This window comes from Tyto alba, unplaced genomic scaffold (assembly GCF_018691265.1).
Source record: "Tyto alba isolate M040663 unplaced genomic scaffold, T.alba_DEE_v4.0 Super-Scaffold_2, whole genome shotgun sequence".
NCBI lineage: Eukaryota > Metazoa > Chordata > Aves > Strigiformes > Tytonidae > Tyto > Tyto alba.
In genome coordinates this window covers 32711153-32736277 of record NW_024881282.1, presented here as the reverse complement: position 1 = coordinate 32736277, position 25125 = coordinate 32711153, and the positions used below count along the sequence as shown (strand labels likewise).

Here is a 25125-nt window from a genome sequence, read left to right as displayed (position 1 = left end):
CCAGGAACCGGGCAAGGGGGTGCTGGGGGGTGTCGGGGACCGGGTGGGGGGAAGCTGGGCGCGGGGCGGCCGGGCCGTGCCCGCTTGTCCCACCGCAGCTCTTTTCTCACCTGGAAACGTCCCCAGTTTGGGGCAGGGCTGTGCCCGGTTTGGGGCAGGGCTGTGCCCGGTTTGGGGCAGGGCTGTCCCCGGTTTGGGGCAGGGCTGTCCCCGGTTTGGGGCAGGGCTGTGCCCGGTTTGGGGCAGGGCTGTCCCCGGTTTGGGGCAGGGCTGTGCCCGGTTTGGGGCAGGGCTGTGCCCGGTTTGGGGCAGGGCTGTGCCCGGCGGGGACGCTGCAGGAACGGCTGGTCCCTGCACACCCCGCGGCGCGCTGGCTGCAGGGACAAGGGGTGTCGTCGGGGCTTATTGTCGGGCCCCCTCTCTGATCCCACTCTCTTCTTGGAAGGTGCCACGTACGCGGGATGCGAGTTGTGGGCGTGGAGACCCATGCAGAGCCCTCTGTTAGACCCACGGAGGCTTTGTAGCGACTGCAGGGCATCACACAGTTTCAGCAGAGATGTGTTGCTGTGAAAAGCACCGAGTTTTGCTGCACGGGCATCGGACCGTGCCTGTGTCCCATGCCTTGAAGAGGGGGTGATGAACATGCTCGTGCTGGATCAAACGGCCAGAGAACATGGCAGGACTCTTGCCCTCCTCACTCTTTAGGACCAGTTACAGGACAGTGCAGCCAAGCGATGGTGGAATCTCCCCGTTTCAAACCCGGCTGGCGATCAGGGTGGTTCCCATGGTGGGAAGTACCTGTCACAGATCCAAGAGTTTCTGCGAGCTCTTAAATAGCAGCTTGCCCCCTCTTGCCACAAAGTGCTTGTTTCTTTGGTGAGAAAGCTCATGGGTACCTCTGAAGAAAATCTTCCCGCCTCAAGCACTGTCCACCTTTCTCAGCACTCCTTGTGAGAGTTGAGGTGCCCCCCAGTAGTAATCTGCTGTTGGTAACTACTCAGGGCAGGGCTGGGAGTGTGTGTAGGAGAGGACATCAGGGGTCTACACAGGAGTGGATGGGAGGAGGAGGCATGCAGATGCAGAGAAGCTGAAAGCAGCAGGCTCGGCTAAAGGTTATTTTTAAGAACTGGCTCAAACAGGCTGCGATGTCACCTGGTATCTCCCACCCAGCCAAGCTGCTGGGACCTAGACGCTCACAAGGCAGCGAAGCCTTGCTGGTTGCAGCAGGGTTAGCGCTTGTAGTCGCCTGCCAGAGCTTGAGGTGGATACTGGCACGGTGTCTTAGTGGTCTCAAGGTGGGGGTAAGGGATGGGGCACTTGAGCTGGAAAAGCTGCCTGTGGGGAGAGGGGCGGTCTGGGTGATGCGCCCTTAGCTGCAAGGCATCTCCAACTGACGCAGCTTGTCAGTCCGTCTCTGATGTGCCATTCAGCTGTGTCTGGCAGACGAGTGGTGTCTCAGGCCAGCTGTGGGGGCAGTGGGAAGTGGGAGACGAGCTCATGCTTTCATGCTCAGTGCCGGAGACCGCCAGGTGTAGCAACAGCTTTGCTCTAGCGATGAGTGCAGGTGAACTGCTCTTCCAGCTGCTCCTCAGCCACGTGGCGTTTCAGCAATGCACAGCAAAAAAAAATGTAGCGTCTTTGCCAGGCCTTGATCTCTGTGTGAGACAGTCCAGGCTGCCGAGCAGCCCGCAGCAGAAATCCCTGCTGGCAGAAGTGCCTTCAAACTCGGCAGCAGGCTGTGTAAAGCCAGGGAACGTGTCGTTCCTGGTTGGTCCAGGCCCCTCATGGGCAGAAGTTACGAAAGAAATGTGGCCACGCAGCTGACATCCAACAGGCCTGCCCATCCTCAGAGATGTACAAAATATCCTAAGCCAGTAATTTCATACCGTTTTGGTGCTCTTGGGTAACAAGAGCTGGCTGTTACACAAGACTCATGCACAGCCATGGAGTCCAGAGGCTGGAAAAGATTCGTCTTATCATAGAATAGTTTGGGTTGGAAAGGACTTTTAAAGGTCATCTGGTCCTCCCAACCCCCTCTGCAGCCCGGGCAGAGATGATCAATGATCCCAATACGGCAGAGGGCCAGCTGCTGTTACAGGGTAACCCAAGGGCACCCCAAAGTACTGAAGCATAAATGCACCCTGCCACCTTTCCACATCTCAGGTGTCCCCCTCCCCATTTTCAGGAGCCACAGAAGGGCAAGGCAAAGGTACTCGGCAGCGATCGGGCCGTGATGGAGAGGAGGTGAGCACAGAGCAGTGCTGCCCATTGCTTCCCGGCTCTTGAAACACACGAGCTCTCATTCCAAGGGTAGCAGCGGCAGTAGCCAAAAGCCTGAACTTTGCTTCCAGAAGGAATCAGCTGTTGAGCTGAGCAAATTGTGATGTTGCGCGGGGTGGGTGGAAGGAAGGAGGGAGGAAGGGAGAGCCAAGCCTGACACGGGCCAGCGCAGGGGGGGAAGGCACTCACAAAGGCCTCGGAGGCAGGATGAAAAAGGCTGTAATTACATAAGAGCACTTGGCGAGCATCTGGCTGGAGTCAGCTGGGCCCCGCCAGCCTTCTCTCCCCGTGCTGCTAACCAGGAGCAGCTGAGGATACGGACAGCCCAACGCCGGACCCCTCCGGAGGGGAGTGGAGGTAAGAGATCCTCCGCTTCCCCTCCGGGCTTACGATGCTCTTGGAGAATGGGGGCAGAGGGGTGGGGGAAAGGGGAAAGGGAAAGCAGCCGTGGTGGAGGAGAAGCAGCCCGGAGGGGGAAGAGAATGGGCTGTTCCTCCGCTTCTTGGTGCAGATGATACCTTTGCTCCGTAGGTTTTGGTGAGGGAGGAGCTGTGAGGGGTGAGCGTGTGGGTGTTTGTGGGTGGGTGTGAGTATGTGTGTGTGTGTGTGTGTAACAGGGCAGGCGATCCACATGTGCAGCAGGGGAGCTGAGCTGTACACAGGGGCTGGAAAGGGGAGAAAGCACGAAAGTAATTTCCTTCCTTCTGTACCTATGGTAAAGAGGGTTAATAGGATGGAGGCAGTCACTGGGGAGAGCCAGGATTTATCCCCCTAGTTTGCCCATGCTGGGGGATTGCAAGAGAAGGGAGGAAATGTAGAAGGAGGAGGAAGCAGCTGCTTTTGAGCAGGGATTGTTGCAGTCCAATCTGGCCAGAGCTTCCCTGGGCTGCCTCCAAGGCAAAGTGTGTGATGAGGCAGGGGGAAGATTGTTGAGCACACAAGGTGCCTTCAGGCTTGGGTTACACTTAAAAGTGTGGCTGGACAGGGTTATTGGACAGCATTCTTAAAACTTGTAGCTTTGAGCACTTGGCCATACAAGCCAAAACCTCCTGCAAATGTGGCTGCCCTGGCAAAATGTTCCTGGTACAGCCGGTTCCCTTCAGGGAGCAGGGTGATATTACCCTGGCAAAAGTGTCTTTACTGGCAAAAACTGCTGCACAGCTGGGCAATGCCACCAGTGCAAGTCTTTGCTGTCTCCCTGTGGTTCCCTTTTCAGCTCAGATGAGACATTAAATACAAAGTCCTGCTCACTGCCCACTGAGACCTGTTCTTGCAGTCAGATGAGACAAAGGCAAAGGCCCCAGCTGATGACATCCTCCATGAAGAACGTTTGCTTGGTTGGGAGCAACTTGGGAGTGCAGATGGAAATGTGGGATGGAAATGAGAACAGTGGCCTCCCTGCTACTGGTTTCCCTTGGAAAGGTAGAGGAGGCCAGATATAAGGCTGAGAGCTGCAAAAGAGGGTAATGGCATGTTTGGAAATAAGCCAGGCAGGAAAGCCTGAGGGAGTGAGGCACTGCAATATTTTTGATGGGACAGAGAGGAACTTTGCCTTCAGTGGCAGTCTCTAAGTTTTCATGCACCCTGGAACTGGCTTTCAATAGTACTGTCAGCTGCCGAAATGCCCACCAGCAGCAGGCAGGAGTTGACAACACAACTGATAACAAAAACCCACTTCTGTCAGCTGGTAAGATTCCGTTAGCAATAAGTGTTGCCCTAAACTTTCCCCCTCTCATTTTCCAAAAGGGGAAACGGAGGCACGGGTAGACATCAGAGACGTGCAGTGGGTCTCATTGCATGTCAGTGCTGGAGCCTTGGCTAGAGGAACTCACGAACACAGCAGCAAATTTCTTGGTTCTCTTCCCACCCCGGCTGGGAGGCATGTTCGTCACTCTATGTTCATTGAGCTTCAGGCTGACAGGCAGCCTGAGAATATCTCCAGGCCTCACAGTCCCCCTTCATCCCTTCCCCCCAGCTTGCAGCACATATTTTCCCAGAGTTTTCCGCTTGCTTCTCCAGTGGTGCTGGGGCTCTGCCAAACGCCAGCCACTCTCTGGAAAGCGGGGCCTCCCATTCCCGAACCATGCAAATGGGAGAAGAAAAAGAGGAAAAAAAAAAAAAAAGCCAAGCACACGTAGACATGCACAAAACCCTTTCACTCTCAGAAATCCTGGAACCTTTTCCAGCTTCTTTTGGAAATTGTAGGAATGCTGACTTGGCACTTCTGGTCCCTGCAGAAGAGAGCTATTGCCTGTCCTTCCTTCTGCCTCCCAAAGATACATATGTGCACCCCCCACGGTATAAATTCCCAAATCCAGTTTTCCTGCAGAATAGGATACCCCAAATCCTCTTCCCAACAAATTCTGCAATGTAAGAAAAGTCTCCCGTCCATCCTCCCCCCTGCACTCTTTCCCCCCAAAATGCCCTTCTTTCCCAGGTTCTGATGCAGCCGCGGTGTTCACCCCAACAGCACAAGCATGTCAGCTTGGCGCCAGGCTGGGGGCAAAGATCACGGCCAGGGTTTGCTCCACATCCTCAGCTTTGCTGGCAGGCAGCTCCCCGCTTCAGGCCAGGCACACCCCGCCCGTGCGAACTGCTCAGCCCAGGACCTAACTGGGGGACGTGACCGGGAGATGACACGCGCTGGAGTGCAAGGCTTGGGGCTCTGCCCAGGGAGAGGGGATGACCAGAGAGGGAAAAAAACTGATGCCTCTCCCAGTTGGCAGATGAGCCTGCTAGAAATACCATGCCTGGGGCGAGAGGCCACAGTGACGTTCAGAAGAAACAATGCAGGAGAGAATGAAAGATGAAGTTTGGGGACTGCGAGTGGGACAGGCACAGCTGGGGAGAGAGCGTGGCCAGCCAAGGGAAGGGCTAATTCATGGGACGAGGGATCAAGGCAAAGGAGTGAGGGCAGAGTCCTGCACCATCCCACCTGAAGGAAAGTCTGTCTCTTGTACCGATGCACCTCACCTCGTCCATCCTGAGATGCTCAGGGTGGGACACTGTCCTGTTGCCTGCCCACCCTTTGCACAGGCTGTCATCTGCGCTGCCTGCAGTTTGCTGACCACAGGGCTAGGCTGTTTGGATGCAAAAAGGCAGAAAATAACCCAAACAAAAACCATATGTAAGGAACAGTCACTACCTAGGAAAGAGTTAAAAGGCGCCGAGGGTTTTTTCGATGGAGAGCGCCCAAAGCCAGGGAGGGAAAGGGAGGGAGAGGAGAGGGGAGGGAGCAGGTCCAAGCCCAGCTTGAGCACCCAGCCAGCGCTGAGCAGTGCCTGTGCCAAGAGCCAGCTTTCTTAAAGTCATGGGCCCCGGGGGCCGGCTTTTCAGGCGGAGGGGAGCCCGGGAGCAGGGGCTGGGAAGCTCAGAGGGGAGCCCTCAGCCTCCGGGGTGAGCTGCCATGCTGCACTGGGGTGCAGGCAGAGGGAAAGGGGGGGGCAGAGGCTGGGAAAGGGGCTTTCTCAGCTTGTTTGCGTGTCTGTCTTTCGTAAGCATATTTCTCTCCGAGCTTTGCTTCCTTCGCCCTCTGCAGCGGAGCAGCTCCCCTCTGGCTTGTCTGCAAAGGCCTGGCACTGCCCGCTGCCCTCGGAGGAGCCAGTCATCCCTTTGGGAAGGTGCTGGGGTCTGGCTGAGAACACAGCTGAGCGTCGGTGGGAGGGGGCTGAAGCACAGAGAGGGATGGGATTTGGTGGGGGGAAGGAGGGGACTGAATTTAAGTTCCCAGCCCACAGGAGCACAGGGGACCTCTCTGCAGAGGGATGTGGGTCAGACTCCAGCTGGGACAGGGGGGCTGTTAGGTTAGACTCCCGTAAAGAGTTGATACCTAGTGACTGGAAGACTGGAGAAGGTTTTTACAGCCCTTCCCACAGTTTCAGCAGCCTACCAGAGTGTGCTTTTGCTAAAGGGGCTGTGTGGTTTGCCATGTATCTTTCCTTTATCCCAGTCTGGGGACTGAATCTAGTGGCTCTAGTGGTTTGCCTAGTGAGGGTCAAGCCTTCTTCCAGGGTTAGCACCTAGGTGCCGTTGTTCTGGGCAGAAGGGTATGGGGCATCCTCTTAGGCCATGTGATTGCTACTCAGATTGCAGCCTTGAACCTCCAGGGACTTCAGGCATGTAAACTACTTCCACAGGACAATACCATTTCACCCTGCCCCTGGCTCCAGCCACAGAAGTTTTGTGGTGATCTGTGCTCCATGCCACATGTCCTCTCCTTCTTATACCTCACTCCAGTGCTTCCTTATATCTTCCCAGGTCGCCATGGACATAATTTACCTGTGCACACCCCTGGCCTTCCTTCTTCTCCCTTTTGTTGTGCTTGGGGCACCCACTGATGAACCCAACCTCACAGAACCAGCCCCTGGTCCTTGCAAGCGCTGTTGTGACCCACTGGACTCTCCCACAGATGCCCCATCGCTCCCCCCCAGACACCACCACTTGCCCTACCCAATGCCGGAGGTCCGTCCCTATATCAACATCACTATACTGAAGGGTAAGTGCCCATCTTGGCCCCAGGACGCCAAGGCCTGCTCAGGGACTGGTGGGACTGTGGTGGAGGTGACAGCTGGGTCGCTGGCATGCTGGTTATGCTAACAGACTGCCAGATACCATCCCGAAGCGCGTGCGCTCACGCATACTGTGCCCAGGGTTTAGATGTTTTGCGCTGTGATCAAGAGCAGCCGGTGGGGAGGGAAATGAGGGCATATCCATGCTGTGACCTCTGTGTCTCAGGTTGCTGCCTGCTACCAGCTCTTTCTCCCTGCTGGCACAGGAGTGACTGGCAGCCTCTTGCCAAGCTAGAAGGACACCTTCCTTGCCTCAGACTTCCAGAGTCCTGTAGTGCCTGAGGGAAGGCGCAGTCTCTATCCAGCTGCAAAATAAGCATGTTAGAAGGGTAAGCATCAGCACCCGGGAAAGCTGTGGAGAAACCTTTTCCAGCTCCACGGGTCACATGCATTTTGGAGCTGGTGGAGGGCAAGGGGAGGCAGCGGCTATTTGCAAGCACCTCCAGGCTAACTGGCAGTGGCCCCCAGCTTGTTCCAGCCTGATGTGGCTGGCTTGGCTAATGGGAGAAGGCTCCCTATTTTAGATCATCTCCTCCCTTCGGGGCTCCCCATTTAGCCTTTGATGCGGACAAAAGCCTGTTCCCAGTTGGATTCTGCTCCACTTGCTTATTGTTGCTTTGTGGTTCCTCTGGGCTAGCTGGGCAGATGTTCTGCCTTCCCTGCCCAGCCTGGGAATAGCTGCAATCCATCAAAGCTCTGAATTGTGTCTGGGCAGATAGAGGCCTGGAATAGAGTGGGGTGTTGCAGGGAGACCTGCAATACTATGCACGGGGTGGAGAGGAGGGAAAGAACAAGGCACTAACTTGGGATGCTGTCGCTTGTGCTGAAGGCTGCTCCAACCCCCATCTCTCTTCTCTATACACAAAGTATGTTCTGGTGCTGCTTTCTCTCTGTATTGATGCCTACCCAAGTGTGTGACAGGCAACGCACAAACCCCGGGCTAGAACTGCAGCGTTAACTGTAAAGGATGCCCAAAGGATTTTGGTATTGTCAGGGTAGCAGCCCTCTAACTTCCACTGCACTGTCTGCCAAGTCAGGCTTGGATCTTTTCCTTCTGACCCACCTCACTGCCCCTCTCTAGTCATATTCTCCTACAGGCATTAGCACTTTTCCCTCTTTTCCAGCCTACAGCAAGAACGGGGTGCACACTATGTGGATAATTGGGTTATAGGTGTATCGGAGGGCAGGGGCTGTGGTGGAGGTAAAGGAGTGTGGAGGAAGAAGAAGAGGTCAAGAGCCCCAGTGGTACTTTGCACTGCTGGGCTCCCTCTCAGGCTGAAGTCTCCCAGGGACAGGTCCTGCTGCCTCCAGCAAGGCCATATCATGTGGTGAACGAGGATTTTGTAGGAGAAGAGACCCTAGTCCCACTCAGAGTTCTGCTAGTTCCTTTCCCGTGAAGCACAACGATACTGTGACCCTCAGAAGCATCCCTTCTTCTGGCATTACCCCATCCTTGAGCAATCCTCTGCCTCCTCATTATGCTTTCTCACTGCCGCTTCCACCTCTCCCTCTGGTATCACACAGGGATTGTGTCCTCTGCTTCCTCTTGTAGGAGAGAAGGGAGACCGGGGAGAGCCTGGGATGCCAGGGAAATGGGGCAAAGAAGGACCACGAGGCGAGCGAGGTGCCCAGGGCCAGAAAGGCAGTAAAGGACAGATGGGCACAGCGGGAGACCCCTGCAAGCATCAGTACGCTGCGTTCTCCGTTGGTCGCAAGAAAGCGCTGCACAGCAGCGAGGGCTTCCAGGTCTTGATCTTCGACACCGTCTTCGTCAACCTCTACAGCCACTTTGACATGTTCAACGGCAAATTCTACTGCTATGTAGGTGGACTTTACTATTTCAGCCTCAACGTCCATACCTGGAACTTCAAGGAGACCTACATGCACATCATGCACAATGAGGAAGAGGCAGTCATCTTGTATGCCCAACCCAGTGACCGCAGCATCATGCAGAGCCAGAGCCTTATGCTGGAGCTTCAGGAAAATGATGAGATCTGGGTGAGGCTCTACAAACGGGAGCGGGAGAATGCCATTTATAGTGATGATGTTGACGTGTACATTACCTTCAGTGGGTACCTGGTCAAGCCCAGCCTTGACTAACTGCCTCTCCTCCTCCTTGGGGGCCTCTTTGGCCTTTTCCTTCTTCCTCTCTCTCTCTCTCTTTACTGCCCGCAACCACTGCAAATCACTTGGAAATGGGCCTGTCAAGTCTCAGGCACTGAGTGTGAAACTTGCCGCACTGGCTCCCACCTCACGCTCTCTTGTAGCCAGGCCTGTATCTGTCCACATATAACGTGACACTACCATCTTTTGCCCCCTCACCTCATGACTCCAACTTAGGTTATTGGCTTCTTCTAAATATGCCAGTGAGCTGTATCTGGCATTTAGGGTCCTAGAACAGCAGGAAAGTTTTAATCCCGCTCCTGGGGATGTGTCCCTCTTGGGGCTTCATGTTCAAAAGACTCCTGTAGAAGGGGCTAGAAAGTCCCCACTGCCCAGGCGCATTCTGGCTCCTCTCTGTCCCAGCTAGACATGCCAGTTTTGCAGCCTGCAGCGTGGCCTTAATGTCACCTCTCATGCCTGTAGTCTGGAGAGCGGACTGGTGTCCAATGGCCTCCTGTAACACAAAGAAGATGTAGGAGCAGTGAGAGATGATACTGTCTTTCCAGAAAGGGGACTGTTGGCTTTCTGAGGTATGTAATTAGCTTCCCTTAGACACCCTTCTGGGTGGCAGGGTCCAGGCTGGTTGTAAAATCTAGGCCTGGTGGGATTATCCTCCGCTGTGCTAGCTCTAGCTCTTCAAAGAGATGGAGGGCCAGACAGTCAGCCAGACCCTTCAGGGACATCTGCCATTGAATCTGTAGAGCCCACCACTCTATTCCCACTAGGGATCATAAATACCAAATGAGGGAGACAGACAACCCTATGAAACCTCCCTCTCAAACCTCCTCTTTGGTGCTACTCAGTCTTGGTTCTTCAGCTGTGGAAAGCTCGTCCAGACAGCAAACCAAAATCTGCTCTCTTCTTTGGCAGAGGTGCACCCATGCCCTTCCATTGGTATCAGCAGTCATTCCTAACACTTGCTGATGTTAGGAGAGTCAGGCCCTGGCTGCTGCATGCCATTACGTTGTCCTCCTAAAGGTAGTTCTCCCACATTGATACCGAGGGACCTGAGTTGGAGGCTGTAAGGGAAACGGCACTTAAATCAGTCCCAAACCCGGGCAGCAGGTTGGCACCTCTTTGCTTTAATGATGGAAAAAAGATAGAGGTGAAACTACAGCACCTCACCCCAGGGTTACAAGCTTCCCTGCCACATGTTCTGTGCCCTTTTCTGGCAATCTCATCAGAGCAACTGAGAAAAGCATATGGCTAAACCAAACCCTCGCCCTTCTTGTCAGGTTGGAGATGTCGCAGTGGGAGAGGAATGCCAACAGTAGAGTTTTCTAGTACCATTTGTACTGGTCTCACACTGCTCTCGCTCGCATCGCTCTGGGATTGCTACGGCCCTGGGGGAGCAGATGAGATTGACTCGGCACTTTGGGAAACCTACTTCTGCATGTTGTGATGTTCCCGTAAACAGCAGTGTCAAGAGTTTTCTCTTTTTTGAGTCTCAGGACAAGACAAGCAGGAGGATATGTATTTCTCCTCTGCCCATCATTGATAATGAAGTCTTCTGACTTACCTAGCTTCTGCGGTCTGATGCTTAGCCGTGGTGTCTGCCTGTAGCACGTGGGACTACCAGAGGTCTCCCATAGGAGATACGCATCATTATACAGGACTAGATCTGGTACACTCAGCCCAGGATGGCAAAGGCACAGGGACCCAGGCTAATTATTAAAAATTAACTTGAGAGAAATGCAGGACATTTTCTCTCTTGCCCTGTTTACTTACCCTCCCTGCTTTGCTATGGAAGCGGTACAGACTGGAATGAGTTTCAGGCACTTTCTCCCCACCACTGTCACTGAGGCAATGGGTATAAGAAAAAAGGTTTCGCTGAAGCAAAGCTGTGTTTTTCCCAGGAAAACGTGATAATGGTAGCATGGGAACTAAAGGATACTGTGAGTTTCTTCCCCTCCCTTAGTAGGTCAAGCGTGTGGCATTGCTCAGAGACAGATTTTCAGGCAGCAGAGAGGAAGCAGCATGCTGGAGGTGATGCTCAGGACCGAATCCCTTTCTCCCTTCCTCAACAGGCTGCAAACCCAGGTAATGTCTGTTTGCAGTGTATAGTGCCCCTGTGTCCCCCTGAAGAGAAGCAAGCCTCTCCAACACTGAATATCTTCAGAAACAAGCTTCCTTCTTCCTCCTTTTCTATTTGGTGTTTGAATGCCAGTGATGGGTCTCATGTGCTACCCATGAGCAGCCAGGTGGTACCTGATGCATGTGAGAGAGGAGGGTAGGGGGACCAAAGGGTGTGTTTAACAGGCTTCTTGGTGCTAAACAAGATTGCAATCCCTTGGTGCTAAATCAGATTTCAGGAGTATTGGGTGCTTTCTGGAAGATGTAGTAGGCTGAGTTGTAATGTACTGTGGAATTAATGGTGCTTTATGTTACAAAACCAAACTCCAAGAACTTTTGTATATGTAATTTTTTTTTCAGTGGTATTAAACTTTTTTCCCTGGTTGTTTTGCACTTAGATCTGCTTTTCCCTCCCAACCTATTCCTTCTAGCTCTGGTTATCACTGAATAGTGTGATGGAAAAGACACTGATTTGAAAGAGACAGGTACAAAGCCTAACTCAGCTCTGAAACTTTCCTGGGCAACCCTTAGCAATCTTCTGTTTACTTTGAGGAGAACCGTTACCTTAAAGATATTCACTGCTTGAACACTTCTAATTATGACAACCATCTCCTTTTTGCTGGGAAAGCTTTAAGCAAATTCAAGAAAGGATTCTCTAGAAATTACCAAAAATCAGGGCAATACAATGGGTTGTAAGATTAGGCTTCAAGTTCTCTTAAGGGGAATCAAACCCTTTATCTTGTGAAATTTTTAGCACAGCTTTCTATCAAGTACTTAGTAAACATGTGTGTTTTATATTTTCCCTGTGGCGTTTCTCTTTTCTTTGCCAAGAGGTGAAAGCCAGGAAGTACAGATGTAAGAGAGACATTAAACTGTTGACTAGACACTTGTGCTTGTTAACGAAAGGATGAGTGGCAGCCCAGAGTTAAGCTCAACACACATTTTTAGAAGACCTGTGTGTGATGAGAAAGGCTCGAGGTTCAGGTCAGAGATGAAAAGACAAGTGGCCATTGTCCATGAAGTTGGAAAAACCAGGGAGACATGAGTGGAGACTTGGAGGCTGGAGTGGAAGATCTAGGAGAAGTAGAGTCCTAAACACAGGGAGATGCCTTTTGGAGGTCTCAGTACAAGTCAAAGAGGTAAGGGGGGTTTTGTTTAACCTCTTTGGAGTTTAGACTGAGAGAACTCCTGGTGAAATGGAGGAATGGACAAGAAAACAAGAGGAGATACCCATACAGGACCTTCTGTTTCGAGTTTAATTCATCTTTACATAACTTCTCCTGTGGTTTGACGTGTACCAGACACTTCGTTTGGCAAGGGGTGGAAAACATAATTATACGCATCCTTACAGGCCTCTTTGGTCCTGTGTCAGGCCCAGAGCCAGGGATATATATATATCCTAGTAAATACAATACTCTCTCAGGTCAGAGCCCAGTCTTCTTCGTGTTTTTTATTTACTTCTGAGGAAGCAGATAGAAATGTGTCATCAGGAAATGCATGCATTGCACTTATGCATGTTCCTGGCCCCTTGAGATGAGATGCTGGTAGATTGGAGATGACTTTGTCACACTTACAAAAGGTGAGGAGTGAGGGAGGAGGGAGGAGCGGAAATGTGTGGCTAGACCTTCTAGAAAAGTTTTCTATGATTCAATCCTTCAGCCTGTCCACTTGGAGAGGTAACTGCCACCTGGAGAGTCTCTTCAGCCAAATCCCTTGGGGCCAAGATGCATGGTGGCAGACAGGGTCTGTAACCAGTGCCACCCATCACACCACGGATGCTGAGCTGGGGAGTTGCTGTAGGTGAGGCTCAGCTCAGACAAGGTGGAACCTGCAATGCTGTTGAAGGAACGAGGGCTAGCCTGGGTCAGACCGGCCCCGCTGCCCTGCCCGTGGGTGCAGCCATGCCCTGAAGGCTACGAGACCTCCATTCACTTTGTTCACCCCAGGGAGGGGTCCTTTTCCATGCAGTGGGGTTGCCCTGTGATATGTGAGCCTGGGGTTGGTGGCAGCCAGTACCCCTCTCCTGGGGAAAGCAAGAAGCGTGCCCTGGGATGGGCAGCTACAGCGCTACCCCTGGGGCCGTGCCTCTCTTTTCTGTTGAAAGACAGGTCCCAAGCACTGCTGCAAAGGGCTCTGTGGCCACGTCTCAAGCTTGTTCAAGGTATCTGCCAAGGGATTGGCCCTTTAAACTGGCTTCCTGCGGGTTTGTGGTCTTGCAGGTATGAAAGTAGAAGGGGGAGTGGGAGAGAGGAGGTGAAGGGCAGATTATGGTGCTGTCTCTGGGGAAGAAAGCACATGTCAGGGCCAGCTCAGGAGAAGCTGAAGGCCCTGCAATAGCTGCTTGCCCTGTGATAGCTGTGGGAAAGGGGAAGAGAGATTCAGGGCAAGAAAAGGAATATAAAAGGAGGCCCTTGAGCCTACTGAGGGGACTCAGATGGACACAGGTGGACGTGGCTGCACCCAAAGCACCAGGGAGAGCAGGGGCACAGCATTGCAGGACCTGACTCTTCATCTCCCCTGACCCTTTGTGACAGGTGGGACAGACATGGGTAAGGCCTCTGGCAGCCCCTCAAGTCTCACCCCAGCTGCCAGCCACGGTGCAGGGCTTGCCCCACATCAGGGGTTTGTTCACCATTCAGGGGGATGCTGCACTGTACCACAGCAGGTTTCCCCTCTGCTCCAGCCTCCTGTCCCACCTCTCCTCCCAAACCGCCCAGACAACCTGCTTCACGCACGCCTCAGCCTTGTTTATCTCCCAGACTCCAGGGAGGGAGAGGAGGTGATGCAACACCCCCGGCCAGCATCACCCAGCACTGCAAGCAGAGCCCCGGCTTCCCTCCATCCAACACATCACATCCAGATGTCAGCAATGGGATGAACCTGCCCCAGACCTCCTTTTTCCCACTTTCCCTTTCCCACTGCTGCCTGGGAGCTGCCGCTGGGCCCAAAGGGCTGGATGTGGACCCTGCCCATGGCTGCATGGGTGATGGGGCACAGCTGCATTGCCAAGGGTGATCATGCCATCATCTCACATGGGTGGCATGGCCTTTCTCTGACCACAGTGGGAGAATGGGCATTTTCTGAGCCATGCTGGGCTTCAGATGCCAGCTCGGTGCGCGCTCTGCTATGACACCCACACACATATACACACGCATGTACCAGCCCCATATGGACATCTCTCACCTTCCTGCCAACGGAAACTGTTGCCCTTTGCAAACCTGGCTCTCTCTGAAGATGCTATCAGGAGGTGGGTAGAGGAGGGCTGAGGCTCCAGGCCTCTTCGGTACAAGCACAGCTCCCTCACCTCATGACATGCCACCCCTTTCTCTCACAAGCCCTCTGTGATCTCTCTCCCTGCAGTTATATCACAGTCAGCACCAGGGCAGAAAGTTTAAATCAAAGCCTTCTCGCAATTTCTCAACCCACAGACCACCCTGTCTCTTGAGTTGGTGTCACTTAACTCACAGATGACCGGGGAATTATTGCAAAATCGTACACCTTTCCCAGTCCCTCTTTGCAATGGCTAAAATGGGAGGGAGCAGGATGGAGAGCTCCAAGCTAAGGAGTAGGGGGCCCCCCATCCACCTGAGAAGGCTGGGAATCCAGCCCTGGGTGAGTGGGAGACAGGGGGGTTGGATTGTTTCTTGATTCACTCGAGCCTACTTGCATCCATGCCTTTGAGAAATGAGGCTGAGGTGCCTTGACTTCCAGGGAGTCCAGACAATGCAAACTGCAGTGGACCTCTGAGGTAGCAGATGTGTCTGAGCCTCACTGGTTGCTACTGAGGACTGTTGCAATGCTTCCAAGTAGCTAGGGGAAGAAAATGCCCAGGGAGAAAAAAAGGAGGACAACAAGCCTCCTGTCTAACTGCCCCCCATCCTGCAGGCATCATTTTCACTGTTCTGGTCCCCTGCTCTGAAGTCCTGACTATCCTCCAGGTGTTTGACACGACAATGTCCTAGAGCAAGACTTGGGCAAAGCATCTTCCATGGGGTGCCTGGGGCTCACTGCATTCTCCTGTTTGCCCCACACATGCTTTTCAGGGCTCATGGCATCCTCCCATTTTCCCCTACAGACACTTTTTTTTTTTTTTTTTTTTTCCCCCCCACATGTCCGTAGTTTTTCCCCTGAAGTAGTGGAATGGGGCAGATCACTACAAAAGACTTCCTTGTCCCCTGCAGCCATGGGCAGCAATTCAGCAGATCTTCTGGGCCAAGGGCCCACAGAACTAATGCTCCATACACAGTACAAAACACATCCCAAGCTCTTGCTTCACCCAGACTCCCGCTGGTCTCCATGTGGTGTGACAGTGGCAGTTTGACTCTTCAGAACACTTATGCGGGCTTTTACAGGTGTACCACATTTCAAGCTTGGTCCCGCAAGGCTTTGAAATGTTTTCTTGAAATTTCATTTGTTCATGATATGCCAGAGTCTGAAGCACTCCTCTCACCTTAGGGCAGGCTTGCTTCTCCTCCCTCATCCCCTACCCTGCCAGCTGTGGAAGCAGAACAGCTCTGCCTTCGCTGCAATGGCTAGAGCAGGCAGGGACAGTGGTGTGCTGGCTCAGCCTGAGACTCTCGTCCTACACGCTGGCAACCTGAGCTGTGGGGAAATGGAGAGAGGATCAATGCGTTGCCTTCTCTTTGCTGCAGGGTTGCTTTTTTTCCGCTCCCCCCCTCCTTTCCATTCCTGTGCCAGCCCTCCTCACCGTTGCGAAGCACTGCACAAAGAGCTCTCTGAGTGCAAAGTGCAGGGGAAGCGGTGGGAGGGTCAGGTGAGGACTGAGAAGGGCGAGAGGAAAAGGTCAGTGATGCAAGCCCGAAGCGATGGCTCTCAGCTGAGCCGCTCTGCTGTTTGTCCGTGGTGCGCTATTTCTGCTCGGCAACAATTCACACATCTGGGGACCACAACTCCTTCCACAGCCCACGCTCTTCCTCCCCCCTCACAGGGGCTGAGGCAGGGGAGGGGGGAAGGAGGGAGAGATACTGCACCAGGCTGCCAGCATAATTTCCAAGACCAAAAGGTAAAAAAAGCAAACGAACAAGCAGTGCCTTTCAACAGCTACCTTCCCTCCGGACAATAAGCATCTCCGATGAAGGAACCTGCTACCTGCCAAGGGGGTGGGGAGAATAGGAAGAAAGGGGGAACGCTTTCTCTTGGGGTGCAGGGAAAGTCAGCACTGGGGAAATGTACTGACACCCTCGTCCTTGAAACATAAAAGCAACGCTGAAAGTTTCCCCTTAGAATTAAGGTCTCACCTGTGTAGACCGTGGCTAAGGGAAGGGAACCTGGTGCCTGCAGACACGTGTTGTCCTTGGCCTGTTTCCAGGGTAAGCATTTGAGTGGAGCCAAGTGCTTGATCCCCTCTCTGTGTTTCCCCACTCGGCTGCAGCCGTGTGTGCGTGCGTGCGGGTGTGTGTTTGTGTGCCCGAATGTGTGCACAGGTGCAGGCAGAGGACGTGCCCCCCTCCTACACACCCCCTCCAGACCTTCTCCGCAGCCTGATCCCAACGGTGGAGCATGGCACCCTGCCTAAACAAGCTCTCCTAGGCCTGTGCTGGCTGTGAGGGCTGCAATTGCTCTTCTGAGCCGCAGGGAAAGGGAGAATGAAATTATCAACTGTTTCGATGCTCTGTGCCCTTTCCTGCTTCTTATGCGGGGGGTACTGGAGCAACAGGGAATGGTGATATTCAAAAGGACATTCCCCTTCTGTCTATGCATGCCACTCTTGGGAACAGAAGAGGAAGAAAGCGACACCCTGGTCTTGTCTTTCTTTCAAGGAACCAAGTCCCCGTTCCCCCCAGACTTCCACATCCTGTTCCCCAAATACAGGCACAATCAGTGGGGCAGATGCAGTGAGATGTGGCTTGGGCTTTGTGTTATAGCAACGAATCTATGATGTGTTGCATGTAAACGGCTCTGTCTCACATCTCTCCAGGAGCACCTTCAGGCTGCTCAGAGACCATAGTGGGGAAAATAGTAATTTCCACACTGCTTGTTTCTTCTCCAAGTGGTAGTCTTGCAGTGTTCACCAGGACCTGGTTAGCAGTCTCCAGCAACAAGCAGCCTTTCCTATGCCAGCCCCTATAGTCAGAAAATGGGCTATTCAGTTGCGTGCAGCCATACCCAAAAGCCTCCTCAAGTTCACCTCAGAAGAAGGCTCCCTCAAAGGAAAAGTGCTCAGGGGAACAAGCCCACAGCTGAAACCCTGACAGAGGTGGGCTCTCAAGGTGGATGAGGAGCCCTTTGGGCTGACCTATCTCACAAAGTGGTATATCACTTGGGGGAGTGAAGTGCCCTCAAGTCCTTGGGTCAGGTGGTGGACCTGGACTTCACCTTTCCCTTCCATTCCTTCCATCCAGGCATGCTGGTTGTGGTCATTGCCTTTCTCACCATATCTTTTGCCTCCCAAAGTGGGGAAGAAAGAGTAAAGTGCTCACGAGCAGAGATGTTAGAGGGGCAGACAAGGGGGGTGCTGAACCCAGGAAACCACAGAGCAGGGAAAAAATGGGTCTCCTGGCTGAGCCCAAGGGAGAGACAGGAATGCAACTCCTGAGCACTGAGCTGTGGGGAGACAGGCAGCTGCCTCCAAACAAGTAATTTCTGTACAGGCATTTTAATGACATGAAAGATAATAATTGCTGTAGTCACAAATCAGTAACCCCTGGAAGGGCTTAAGGGGGAGCAGGGGATTGGCCTTTGGATAGGCATGACATCATCAAGCATATTTTAAAACAAAATCAACAATCTAATTAACTGCCTTTCTAGAAACTGCTCAAGCACAGAGATGAAGAAAACGGAGGAGCAAGGAGATCTCTGAGCAGAATGGGAGTGGTTGTTGTAATGATTTTTTCCTCTAGAGAATGAAGGGAAATGTGATTAAATTGCAAGCAAGCCTCGCTAATCAAAGTACCTGAGAGTTTATTCTCAAGAATCTCCTTGCAGTATCATGTCTTGCCTTCAAGCAATTTTGAATATACAATAAATCTCCGAATTCTCCTCAGTTTATTAGGTCTAGAAGCCATCATTGCTTCATACTAGGCTTGTCAAGCATTTGCACACAAGTCCCTCTAACTTTAGAGAGAGATGTAACAAATTGGCAGGCTGAAAAACAGAGCAGGACTTTATCTTTCCAAGACCACCCAGGTAACAAGGTAATAATTTCCCTCGAGGATGAGAGCAGTTGCTGGTGCTGAATAGCAAATTGGCCAGCATTCAGCTCATTATCTTGCTCAGGCACAGATGTGGTTTAAGGCTGATCTCTGAATACAATGCTGCCCTCTCAAAGACCATATAACTTGCACAGGCTTTCCCTCTTCACTATAAATCTGTGAGCAAGTTCAGTAAGGTCTCTGGCCATGCATCTTCAACATTCAACACCAGGGGAACCCACAGGGACTTGCACAGGCACATTTTAATACTAGAACTTAATAATGTTCTTACAGACCTGGGCAGTGGACACCTGCGTGCAATGGTCTCTGAGTTCATAATGAAGGTGGGAAGATGTCCTTTGCGCCCCTTTCTCTGCTGTGGAAATTGAGATGCAGAAAGGATGTGAGAGCTGTACAAATACGTCAATAGTCCCATGGGTACGCCACCTTCCTTCCAGTTCACGCTGGTGAGTTTTCCATCGCAGGTGTGCCAGGCTAAGACTATCTGCATACACCGCCAGCATGATTCAGCTGACAGAGATCACTCGCCACACTGCTACGGCTCAGATGCCTGCTGTGCCTCACACACTATGTCTGCAGGCTCAGACAAGGCCATAGATACTGGCCTTCCTTCGTGTTGCTGAGCCCAAGGGTACTGAAGGACCCAAACTGCCAGGCCCAGGCTGAAAACCCAGGTCTTCCACGAGTGTCTCTCGGAAGGGACTCTGGGTCTGAGCAGCCCTTGTGGCACCACAAGCACCCATCAGGAAGGCAGGCATCCACACTTAGGAGCTCTCTTAAGCCTTGAGCCTGCTCCGTGGGCTCCAACCCTTCAGGCCAAAGTCCTGACACTCTCTAGTTCAGCCCAAACATAATGAGGAGCCAGGGCTCAGGTCCCGAATGGGGACATCTCGTGACTGTCCCGTGCTCACGCTCATGAATTCATAGCTGTGTGCTCACAGCCAGGCAGGCTAAGAGTGAAACTGCTTGAAAGTAGCATGCTTCCCCTCCCACCCTTGTTTCCCCACTTCTCTGGGCCTGTGACCATCACTATCGGGGAGTGAAAGTGAACACCTCCTCCATCACCTCCCACCTGTGGGCTCAGACTTGCCGTGGGTGAAAGTGCATGCAAATGCCTCAGCTTCCTACTGCTTTTATCCATGTTCTTCCATAGCCTGCAGGGCTAGGGAATCCTTACTTTCAAACATTTTTTGTATTCATGTGCATATTTGATGTGTTCTACTTATATCAGGCAGGTCTATTGGGACACCCTTGGTAAGACAGAAGTTGGAAGAGAAGAAACTCAGGAATATCATTTGTTGTGTAGGTGGGTTTAACACTTGCTGCCCAGCATGGTTGCTCCATTGTGGTACCTGATCCCAGAACTTAAACTCCAGTGCTTAAGTGCCTCTCTACTTAAATACAGTGATGGAGGTTAACCTGAGGGCAGCATTTAGCCTATAGCAGCAATATCCCTAGGGGTGATGGAGCAGGAGGAAAAAAACCTCTTTAATGTTGGCCCGAGGCTGCCATTTTGATACAAAGCAAAGGCTCTTTTAGTCTGGCAATGTGAACAAATTCAATAAAGAGCTCACTGATACACTGAACAGTGGTTCCCCGAAGGGCCATTTTTACAGACATTTTTCGGAGTAGAACCACAATTTAAGGGGAAAATAACGGCAGATGTAGAACAACGTTGTAGTTTTGAGAAGCGCATGTATATGAACGGCAGGAAATTCAACGTAAAGGTTATAGTTAAAACAACATTCTTTGGAAAGTACCAGAATTAACCTAGAGAGCGTCTAGAGATCTTCACAGTGTATCCTGTCAGGAAGCGAACTTTGGTGGCCATCTCTGCCCTTATCCCCTCACCTCCTGCTGGCTCTGCACCCTTCCCACTGCTCCACCCCACAGCAGTGGGGACAGGACACCGAGGTGGGTGTCCTTAGGACACTGAGCTCACCCTTTGTGAGCCGGGTGGTTTGTAAAGCAGAGGCAAGGCATCCCAGTTAGCCTGGGACTCCAGTCCCAGCGGAGAGCCAGCAAAGGGAAGGGATGTGCCTTGCCTAATGACAGCCAATGCATTGATCAATTGTGAGATAATTTGAGACGCCACCCAATACTTGTGCGCTTCACCCTGCTTCACTCTCTCTGTTCTCTTGTTCACCTCTGCCATTCTGTGGAGACTCTCAGTAGACATGCAACTGAAAATAAGAAGTTTCAGCAGCACTGCTCCTCTCTAATGAAAGCAGAGCGAGGGGGAAAAGACGAGCCTGTGCATAAGCACCTGCCCCAGACTTGAGGATTTTTAAAACTTACACTGCCCCTGAAACACTGATCTGCCCCAAACAATGCCTTTAACCAAACGTCCCACAGCACACTTTTACCTGCTGCTTTAACACCGAACAATGCTGACTAGTGAGTTCACCCATCCCAGTCACCATTGTGGGGACAGGAAAGTTATCACAAGAACACCTCGCATGTGTCGCTGACAATGTGGTTTTGTTTGGCTCGTCACATTACAAATGGCACCATTCCTAACAATGTCGGCGTAAAAGAGAGAAAAAAAAGCCAAATTCTCAGTAGCACAATCAAGTCTGAAAACTGCTAACAGCAAGTGTATTTATCTGTATTAGATCAGGTCTGGACACAATCATGGTATCATGCCTGTGTAGGAAACCCTTTCTTACTCATGTCACACAGTTTTTGCTTTAGTACATTTTAAACTGTGTTTCCAATTGAAATTGAACATGCTGAGGCAGTCTGTGGCTCCATGAATTGGTGTTTGGTTGCCAGTTAGCTGATCTGTCAGAAGATTCCCCCCTCCCTTAACAATTTTGGAAATGTCAATCAATTCCAGTCACACTTGACAAAGAGGTATATCACTTACTGCTGTCAGTAGCTGGATAGAAGAGAGCTGGCTCTCCCTTAGGACCTTCATTGGGAAGGTCTTCAATGTGACATCAGTCCTTACTAGATATAAAAAAATCTGCATGACAATCTATTGTAGATACCCAGATCTAGAAAAAAAAAAAAGCCTCCAGTGAATTGGATGAACAAATAAATCCTTGTTGTCAACTGTAACAGATGATCACATTCTCTAGGGACTAGCTACATGTTAAGTTTTCCTCTTCCATCACTTCAGGTACCACAGTTCACAAACAACCTCATCTGATTCTTACACATTTAAGAAAAAAGGAAAAAAAGGAAAAAAGGAAAAAAAAAAGGAAAAAAGGAAAAAAGAAAAAAAATACTGAATCAGTGGAGTTTTTTTCCTTAATAAGATGAACAATAAGAAATGAGTGCTTTGTGCTCTTGCTTTCCCAAAGTGATCTCTGGTCTGAGGGAAGATGAAGATTTCTCAGTCTGAAGAACAAATGGGAAGAGCAGTGGTTAACATGAATGCTCCATTGCAGCTGCAGAGTTGGTGATACCAAGAAGTTACTCAGAGAGCACTTCATTGCTTCAGCCGAGGACTTCCGCACCAGAGTAAGCTTAATTAATTTTAAGAGTTCCTGGGGAAGGCAGGCTGTGCCCTGATGATACGTGCCATTACAGCTCCACCAAGGTGCAATTACTGCAGTCAGTGATTACCAGAGCAGGAGAGCACGCAGCCCATGCTCTCTTCAGCAGAGGCTGGCTGGTCAGATTCCCCAGTTGCCCTCACAAAGGGTGGCTGTAACAGGAGCCTTCGGATGACTAGCAAGATCATCCAGATGGCACCTCTCAGACTCCTGGTCCATGTCATGCATGGTGAGGAGAGAGGTGCTGCACTCCAGACCACTAGCTAAATATGAGTGCCTGAGGCTGGATTAACAGCAATGCTCTCCCAGAAATGGCCCTGAGGATCCACTATTGCAACCTCCTTCAGAATGTCTCCGCCCATGCCTTCAAATCACTGCTTTGCTCCAAAACTATTTCTGTTTGAGATCTAGTATCTTCTGAGATCCAGCCTCCGGATTGGGCTGCCTGTGACTAAAAACACATTCTCCTCCCACACCCTCTTTCTGCTACCTGGAAACAAGATCCCTCTGCTGTTAAAGGAGGCCCCATCCTTCAGGTTTATATAGTCCTCAAAAAGGAACTGCCTGGAGACTTGATATTAGCCTCTGGCAACTTTTGCTCAACAAAACCTGCTTGCCAGACCTGAGCTTGGGCCTTGAGCTGCTCTAGGAGAAAAAGGTAAGGAGCACAGAGAGTAGTGACCACTGTGTGTGTAAAAGGATATTCTCATCAGCTGGCCCCACACCAGTGGCCATCTTTGTGCAGTCCAGACCAGACAGGAAACGTGATGTACTGCACTTCAGAGAACTGTATTTGTGTATGGAAAAAGAGAGGTGTGGGGGGACACGTATGCATGCACGTGCCTATCTGTGAACCAGGCAACCATCAATCGGTGGATTTGCATTCGTGCATCTGTCTTGGCTTGGGATATGAAGGCAAAGTGTGCTGGGGAAGATGTCTCCCTGTGGCGAAAGGATCTTCTAAAACTAAACGTGCCCTGCAGGGGCTGTGAGGGGTTATCTGTCTGCAAAGGTGAGGGTACATGAAGCTTTGGAAGAAGGTGGGCATGTTGTTTGCATCCCTGTCTGGCCTGTTGAATGGACAAGCCACACCAGTCACTGCAGATACTGCGGGGCAGTCTTGCCTGCCTGGACTAGCTACAAGGCTCAGGTTGGAGTGGGTGATTCATCTGTCTGTGGAGCAAGTGAGGTGCTCAGCCGGGTAGGGAGGCCATAGGGTGGGTGTTCCTGTGGTGTCACACCATCTGCAAGTGTGAGGGTTGTGCCTCAAGCTTGCTCACACTCAGCCCTGCCCTCGTTCCACTCCTGCTCTGACCCAGGATGGATCCTCTGAAACTGGGGCACTGATGTGGAGGCTGGTTTCATTCTGGTGTTGCTTAGGTCAACGACTCAAGTTATTTTTCACAAAGTAGTCCATGGTATTTCTGCTGCAGATTGACTCCTACCCCCAGTTGCAGTGACCTGTGCACATGTGCAAGCCCCAAGAGGAATATGAATGATACGTTTGGGTGTCTGAAAGAGAAAGCTATGGGTGCTTGCCAGTGTCCCAAGAGTACAGATCCTTCTCTCTCTCTCTTTTACTTCCCAGCAATAGTTACAAACTGGTCCCAGTATATCTGAGCACTGCAAGCTAACACCTGATCCCTCCACCCTTGTTTCTGCACCTATTGCTTTATCAGCAGGAAGTAGGACGTGGTTTGGGGCTTTTTATTCTCGGCCTCACTAGCCTTTTCGATACTTCGGGGCCTCGTCTCAGTCTGACAAGGCAAGCAAGCGGCAGCTTCCTGTGCAAAGGTGAGAGGGAGACGGCAGAGAGAGACCGCGCACGTACTGGAGGAACAGCTCCGCAGCAGAACTGCCAGGCTGGAGGCACCTCTCCTCTCATGCCAGCAGTGCTGGCTGACACCTGGACATGCACTGAGCTACTATATCCACCCCCATCAACCTCCCTCTCCTCCCTCCCCGTTCCCCTTACTGTTTGACGTCCGGCACCTGCTTCCATCCAGCCCCACGACTTAGTCCCCGGGGGACTCCCTTCGCCTGGACCACTCAGTGCCTGGAGCTGGAAGGTAAAGGGGGCGATGCCAGCTCTCTCCAAAATGGGGGTGGCTGATCTGAAAAGCGTCTTGGAAGGAGTTTCACTCTGACAAACTGAATCTCACTGTTGGGGAGGGCTGAGCATGTATTTATCTCTCTGTCTCTCCACAATCCTCTCAAATCATACCCCACATCTCACAACCACACCGCCTGCTTTCTTTCTCTCTCTTTCTCTTCCCTTTGTCTGTTAATGCATTGTCGTCATGTTTTTCTTCATCTGAACCTAATCTTTTATCACAACGGGAATTGATATTATGCTTCATGACAGCCTTTTTTAAACTTTCTCTTCTCGCTCCCCTGGCAGTCCCAGCAGAGTCCAGCAGGACTCTGTCTTGTTTTGCACAGCTCTGCCTGGGCTCCAGGCTTGCTGAGAGGTGAGGGTGGTCCTTTCTCCTGTGGGCAGAGGCAGACCTCAAGGTACAAGTGTCCAGGTGGATGGGGAGAGGAGGAGGCTTGGATGAGAAGTCTGTAAGCCCAGTCTGTCTAGTATGGAGCATCGCTTGTACGGGCTTTGTAAGACAAGGAGTCTCCCCGGGTGCCATGGGTGGATAAGGGGTGCTGCAGAGTTTCTAATTACAAAGTCCAAATCGTCTGCTACACCTAAAATCACATCTCCTTCCAAGGTAGTGCAGGGTCTACTTAGCGAGGATGGCGCATGGTTTGTTCATGACTGTGTAATATTTTGTGATATGGAGCCTTGACTTTCCAGAACCTGGTAAACTCCTTCCTCTCCCTGATTTCCCCCCCTATCCCAAACAAACCATTCAAAATCTAACTCCTAAACCATGAGCTCTGCAACTAACTTCTGCCAGTTGCAGCCGCAGACCCCTCTTACTCAGCAAGCACCTAGTTATTTCAGCCCTACGGCTTACCAAAAAAAGAAACTCTACAAAGCACAACCCGTGCGCAACCAAGGCAGCACTCTCTACCTGAGTCAGCAAGCAGCCTGAAACAACACATGCGGACTGCTGTGCACTCACACACACATTTCCAGAAGGCATTACTCCTGCAAACATCCTATTTGTGCTGCACTGTGAACGGTTTCAGTGCTGAGCAAAGCACCCGAGGCAGGAAAACAATGAGGTGCTGAGGGAAAAGCACAGACCCCAGAGTGGAAGGGGTGTGAGTTTCTGAGCCTGGAAGATTGGTGCTGGCTTTGAGCCCTGCCCTAGGACAGTGGATGCCTCCTGTGAGATGACATCTTCCTAATTTGCATTGCTAAGCTATGTTGGGGGGGCGTCTTCTCTCTTTCAGTGTGTCACCAGTACA

At 51.7% G+C, this 25125-nt stretch overlaps 1 protein-coding gene across 2 annotated transcripts; it reads left to right on the top strand.

Annotated features, from left to right (window-relative positions):
* Positions 1-2474: 2474 nt before the first annotated feature.
* On the top strand, positions 2475-11820 carry C1QTNF6 (C1q and TNF related 6). Of its 2 annotated transcripts, none has more exons than XM_032996892.2 (3): positions 2475-2637; positions 6538-6775; positions 8401-11819. In XM_032996892.2, exons 2-3 carry the CDS (start codon positions 6544-6546, stop codon positions 8946-8948), a joined length of 780 nt encoding a protein of 259 aa, XP_032852783.1. In that variant the 5' UTR covers positions 2475-2637; positions 6538-6543; the 3' UTR covers positions 8949-11819. The 2 variants fall into 2 exon arrangements, with proteins under 2 accessions (XP_032852783.1, XP_009974984.1); XM_009976682.3 differs by lacking the exon at positions 2475-2637 and adding an exon at positions 5496-5676 and having other exon boundaries at positions 8401-11820.
* Positions 11821-25125: the final 13305 nt, after the last annotated feature.